This window comes from Myripristis murdjan, chromosome 14, assembly GCF_902150065.1.
Source record: "Myripristis murdjan chromosome 14, fMyrMur1.1, whole genome shotgun sequence".
NCBI lineage: Eukaryota > Metazoa > Chordata > Actinopteri > Holocentriformes > Holocentridae > Myripristis > Myripristis murdjan.
Genome location: NC_043993.1, coordinates 13922437 through 13928766, shown reverse-complemented (window position 1 = coordinate 13928766; position 6330 = coordinate 13922437). Strand labels below are relative to the sequence as shown.

The 6330-nt window shown below is 39.0% G+C and overlaps 1 protein-coding gene across 2 annotated transcripts; it reads right to left on the bottom strand.

Annotated features, from left to right (window-relative positions):
• Positions 1-865: 865 nt before the first annotated feature.
• On the bottom strand, positions 866-4852 carry ugt5d1 (UDP glucuronosyltransferase 5 family, polypeptide D1). 2 transcript variants are annotated; one of them, XM_030068753.1, is made up of 5 exons: positions 4797-4852; positions 4470-4660; positions 3577-3881; positions 2132-2845; positions 866-1844 (listed from the first exon to the last, which is right to left on the bottom strand). In XM_030068753.1, exons 2-5 carry the CDS (start codon positions 4471-4473, stop codon positions 1257-1259), a joined length of 1611 nt encoding a protein of 536 aa, XP_029924613.1. In that variant the 5' UTR covers positions 4474-4660; positions 4797-4852; the 3' UTR covers positions 866-1256. The 2 variants fall into 2 exon arrangements, with proteins under 2 accessions (XP_029924613.1, XP_029924614.1); XM_030068754.1 differs by having other exon boundaries at positions 4470-4835.
• Between the last annotated feature and the right edge of the window lie 1478 nt (positions 4853-6330).

The following is a 6330-nucleotide window of genomic DNA, read 5'->3' as shown; positions in this document are numbered from 1 at the left end:
TAATATACAGCAGTTCAAATACAGAGCATGAAACTGATGTGCTGCACACAGATTTCAGAGCTATTGCTAATTTTCAACTCTTGTCCCAATTTGGGGTTTTGCATGAAGAGTGTAATATACAGATTATATAATCAGAAAATCACAATATACAACAGATATGAAAATGAAAATGCCTATTTTAAAATTTCTTAATTGATGTCTTCTAATTTAGCTTCATCAGCCTCTTGAATATGAAAGGAATCTGGTTATTCTACAGCTACTGTATAAGTTTATGGGTGGACCATCATGATTTTTTTGTCAGTTCTACTGATTGTATAAAGTACTCTGAAAGTTGTGCTGCCATATCCAGGGAAATTTTATCAAAAGCCTCAGCTGTGATATTCCAGCATATGTTGCAGGTATGTGTTTTACAGGTTACATTTTGGACAGATTCCTGCAGGAATCGGGCCATGAAAAGTCAAAGAGTCTGTGAACTGAATGTAGAGCCACTGGATGCAAAGCTAAGTCATGGGGTCATACAGCATGAATAAACTCCATTTAAGAAGCTTAGTCTCTACAGAGTATGTATTATTTAGTCCTTGTTATGTAAATACCCATGACTACTAATTATACAAATGTGTTATTCAAGTGGAGACAAGGTCAGTGAAGGTAAGTGTGTACAAACTTAATCATTACATAAGGGATTGCAAATAAAAGACATCAATTTCCATTTAATTTTTTCCCCCACAATTTATTCAGCTTCTCTATACTGATTTGGGGCAGATTGTGTAGACAATCTAGTCTGCAGAATCTGCCATGGTTGTAGGATATAAACCATGAAGCTAGAAAGTTCACGCGGGGGGGGGGGGGGGGGGGGGGGGGGGGGTTGCCTCATTTAATACACCTCTATATGGGCACCATTAGCACAAAGCACATGAAGACGGTACTCAATTTCTTGCCATATTCGCTGTAGCATAGTCTCATCAATGGTGGCAATGCCATCAGTGATCTTTTACTGAAATACACAAATGCAATGGGATTAAAAACTTTGATAACCACTGAGTACATAGAACAAATCTGATTAACATATCTCATCAATTGCTTTTGTAATAGATTTTTTAAATTGTATAGAAACTTTGTGGACACCCTGTGCATCCAATATGGCTATATCAATTTTACAGAAACTGTGTCATTTCACATGAAGAGGGCAATACATCAAGTATGATGCAACTGTCCAAATACAGTACTTAAGGAGTCCTCTGTATCATACTTTCACCTCAGTGTTGTTTGGACTTAATCTTTTCTCTCTTTCTTCTGCAGCAGAGGAACCTGAACATAGCCAAAGTAGACAGCAGTAGCACAGTCACAGCTGTCAGTAACACCAGCAAAACATCTAAACAGTAGTATGAATACCACGGCATCCTATAAGCCTCAGTACGCAAGTGAGGAGCCCCTTTGTGGCGCATCACATACTCCAACCAGAAGATGGCGTGCTCCATGGGAGGTATTGGTTGGTCCTTGTGCAGACGTGACAGTCTTTGCATGTTCTGTCTGTAACTGGCTTGGTGAAGAACTTCTTTCAGACCCTGCTCAAAACTTTTCCCATTAACATCGGCTAGTTCTATGATTTTTGAAGCTCCTCTCTCCTGCAGACGTAGAAGGTTGTCATATTGGTCGAAGAACAAGGGTATACCGAGCACTGGGACACCATGGTAAATGGCTTCCTGGACTCCATTGGTTCCTCCGTGAGCTACAAAAACTTTGGTCTGGGGGTGGCCTAAGAGGTCCTTCTGGGGCATCCAGTTAACGAGCAGGGTGTTGTTGCCCACAGTAGAGGGCCGTTTACCAATGTGCCTCCATATCACCTGGTCATGAAATGAACAAAATCATTATGAATTTGTATCTCTTCTTCAAGAAATTTTCTAAATTTGTGCACTGATTTTATCATTGTCTTATAAAAACTGAAAACAGTGGCATTTGAATTCTAATTTGAATTATAGAAAGTTACCCAAGCGTTTACATTCTAAACTATTTTGAACTGAATATTTTGACTTTAAAAATATTTATTATTAATAACGTATTATTTTTCACTATTTTCTATTTTTTTTTTTTTTTTTCACTAACATATTATATTTCACTAAAAATCTGTTACCTTCTGTGGCATCTTGGCAAAGACGCTGGCGATCTCATCTGCAATGTCACTTGGCAAAGCGTTGACCAAAGTACCTAGAGTCATGATGATCACTCCATGCTCTCCAGCACTCTGAACAAAGTCCTCCAAGTCTGTTGGCAGGGCTTGGGCAGGTTTGCACTGGAAGCCTCCTATGTAAATCACATTTGGCATTGTTGGCCGAGGGAAATCGAACACAAAATCAGTCCTGAAGAGCCAAATGTCTGCCTCTTGAAGCAGGGAGATGATGTCACATCCGCCCTCAATGTACTTGTCACAGATGGCATCATAACTTGGCCCTACCATGACTTTCTGCTGGAAGATTATAATGCTGTGGAAAAAGATATTCTTCACTCTCTGAATGATACTCATCTTGTCTGTGAGGCCAGATCCTGGTACAGGAATGTAAGAGAGTGGTGAGGGCGCTATGACAAAGTGGCCTTCTCCGCTGGTGACCCAGCGAACATTGAGCACCATGGGTAGTTTGAGATATTTGGCAAGTACCACCCCAGTTGCTATAGCCGGGTCAGTGAGAACCACATCATATTGTGCATCCAGTAACTTCTTGACCATATTTTCATCATCAAAGATTTGAGTGACCATTTTAGAGGATAATACATGAGCCTCGGAGATCATAGTGAGGAACTCCTTGGTGAGTTTGAAGAATGTAAGCGCTGATGCCCGTTCTCTTTGTGCCTGAGGAAAGTATGAATAAATGTATGAATGGACAAATAAGTGATTATATGCACAATTAAGTGAGTGACTAAATATCTGAATGCAAAGAATAGAATAGAATAGAATAGAATCTTCATTGCCATGCTTTGCAATACATAACACACAGGTCAAGACACTGGACATGATTCATATACCCTGCAGAATATATACAACTATCCACAAGTAGGCACTCAGTAGAGAACGGACCACCTGTTTAGGCTTTCTTCCTTGGAACATGACCAACCTCCCCATCAGGCTTTGTAACATTATGTGGATGTGTTCAGACATTATGTCCCTGTTGGTGCTAAGCCGCAGCCTGTAGGTAATGCTATTGTCATCAGATCTGTTCCTTTTGGCCAATCAGCATGGAAATTTGATCAGTGCCAGTTTGACCCATGACCAACCTCCCGGCTGGGTTTTGAGATTCTGAAATAGTACGCGGATGTGTTTTGGAAACCTAAGTCCTGTTTGTGCTAAGCCATTGTCACTCCCCTATGAAGCTAATTGTCCCAAAAATTTAATCACTTCTTCAAAACCTTTTTGAGGTATCCTGTTGGCGGATGTAATAATTATAATAATAATTGCAATAGTAGTAGTAGTAGTAGTAATGATAATGATAATAATAATAATAATAATAGTAGTAGTAGTAGTAGTAGTAGTAGTAGTAGTAATAATAATAATAATAATAACTGTTGGTAACTGTTATGACATACCTTCATGTGTCTCTGTAGGAACTCATCAAAAAAGCTCTCCAAAGGAGGGAACAATGGGATTGTAATGGAGGTGTACAGGGGAGATTTCTCTGTGATGTACCAGCTGGTGGAGGCCCTTATCACAGTGATGCTATGTCCCCTGGCATGGAGCTCTTCAATCAGGATCTTCATGTTGATCCAGTGGCTACCATCTACAGGGACAACCAGAATCTTTCCTCCATCACAAGGTGGTGTGAGCAACAAGGATATCAGGCATACACTGAGGAATGTGAAGACTCCACATGCATAATGGGACGGCATTTTGCCTAACATGTAAGATAGAGAAATTACAATGTAAGATATAACACTTTACCTGCAAGCAACCTTCAAGTTCAAGATAAAACCTATGAGGGGTCTATGCAGAGATGTATACATTTTTGTTAGGTGAACTGGGACTAAAAATTGTCCTGTGTTGATTAAAAGTCGATGTTATGGTTTCACACTCACGGCTCGTAGTCAACTAAGCATATACTTAAAGCTGAGAAATGAGCCACAAAAAACTTTACTTTATGTTACATGGTCTTTGGAGGTTCTCAAACCACTGTAAAACATGATGTTGGGTATGCATTATTGCCTTCATAGAATGGTGGTAACATAATACTGTGCTATAAAAAGACTGCAATAATTAAATAACAGTCATAATAATTACATAACCTTCTTTGGCCACATGCAAATGCCTTGGCACTAACTAAACAAAACATTTTCTAAGCAACATATGACATGACTGCTGATTGCCTATTAGCTAATGACTCTTTAAATTCACAGGTATCTGCTCACAGTGGTGCACCAGTTGTTTTATAAAGGCTTATTTAAATATTTTCAAAGATGAGACAATGTAATTTAAATTCACTTACCCATTGCTGTCCACCAATGACAGTTATATCACTTGGCAGAAGATTTGCTGGTCCCTCTGATGAATTCCTTACATATTTGAGTTCAAACTCCAATTTCTCTATCAGCTTAATGGTCGTGTCACGGGTAAATGAGTTACATGTGGCACATGTCACATATGACGATGGTGCTGCCGTTTAGCAAACTGAATAACCTGCAAAAAAAAAAAAAAAAAAAAAAAGCAAGTACCTTTAATTACTTATGTCTATCCCAGAACTGGTCATCTATAACCTGTGTAATGCTGTCATAAACTGTGTAATGCTGTCTTTAAAAAAAAAAAATACATTAACTTCTGTTTTTAAATGCTAGTAAACCTTGTACATGTACAACTCTGCGTGTGTTTGTCTAAAAACCCCTGTGTCATGCAAGGTTTCTGCTTACATTACAGGAACCTGTGACCGCTTTCACAAGGTAATTACCATGGATTATGCACTGTTAACCCAAAACTGCCCAGATTGTCTTCATGCATATCAAGTTAGAGGTATCCCCTGTAGAAATTTTGTGCCTTTATTTTATCTATGTTTAGATTTAGTCATTTATTTGATGTATACAGGAAATATACAGGAAATTTATATTTGTGCCAACTATCATCACTAGTGGGTACATAGCTTATACATCGAAATGAACCTGGCTTCGGTGGTGCATGTTACCTCAACCAACCTCTGCTGGTTGAGAGCATGATGATAACAGCGGATCAAAAATGATGTCAAGTCAACAATGCCAAAGTATTGGCAATTTAAGCACCGACATATGTTTGCAAAGGACATTCCCTCTAAAATATGTGAAAATCAAATATTTTAACAAACAAACAAACAAACAAACAAATGATGAGGACTTTCGCCCTTTTTAATCTTCCTTGACCCAAACAGAGTACGCTTTACCATGCTCTAAATCTAAATTGATTTTTTCTTTTTAAAAAAAAAAAGATTTTTTTTTTTTCTTATTTATATTATTGTTGTTGGTGGTGTTTTTGTTGTTGCTGAGGTTGTTGCTGTTGTTAGTAGGAGTAGCAATAGTTGTAGTAGCAGCAGTAACAGTGGTAGTTGTGGCAATATTAGTTGTAGTGTCAGTGGTAGAAGTGGCAGTAGTAGTAGTAACAGTAGTAGTAGTAGTTGTTGCAGTTGCTGTGGTAGTAGTAGTAGTAGTAGTTGTGGTAGTAGTAGTAGCAGTAGTAGCAGTTGTGCTGCAGTAGTTGTGGTAGTAGTAGCAGTATTAGTAGTAGTAGGGAGAAAAAAATGGGTGCAAACCTCGGGAAGAAACTTTACACAACACTCGGGTGGGCGGAGCAGATTTTCATGGCCCGCTGATGTTTGATATTTGCAGGGCTTCACTGATAACAGTAACAAATTTGGCCTGTGGATGCCTGGATGATATGATGTTTGTGAGGGAGTGCGCGCACACACACGCAAATACACACGCGCACGTTCCACTGTCACTAAGTATTTGATAAGCATTGCTATCTCCCTTTCCTTCCCCTTTCCAGTTGCGCGACCAAGGGCAAGGTAGTTCTTTATACACTTAGGCATGCATTCACACAAACGTTATATTCACTTACCATTTGTTGAAGAGCTAAGCACCCGCCTTCTACCATTAACGAGTTTACCTGGCAAAAACAGGGGCGTAGCATGTTCTCTTACATTTTTGTTGTTTTTGTGTTTTTGTTTTTTTTTTGTTTGTTTGTTTGTTTGTTGGTTTGTTTGTTTGTTTGTTTGTTTGTTTTTTTCAAGTGCCAACTAGTCATAGTTGAAGCCACTTATTCAGCAGTGCGCAGACAGTCTGCTTTACTATGGCCTATATAATGCAGACAGGCCTAAGAGTGGGCCA

What these genes read in the sequence shown, in the direction of transcription:
- ugt5d1 (XM_030068753.1), bottom strand. An exon ending in TCCTACAGAGACACATGAAG is followed by an intron (nt 2,846 to 3,576) that starts GTATGTCATAAC and finishes TACTTTCCTCAG; the next exon opens with GCACAAAGAGAACGGGCATC. An exon ending in TTGCCAAGATGCCACAGAAG is followed by an intron (nt 1,845 to 2,131) that starts GTAACAGATTTT and finishes TTTCATGACCAG; the next exon opens with GTGATATGGAGGCACATTGG.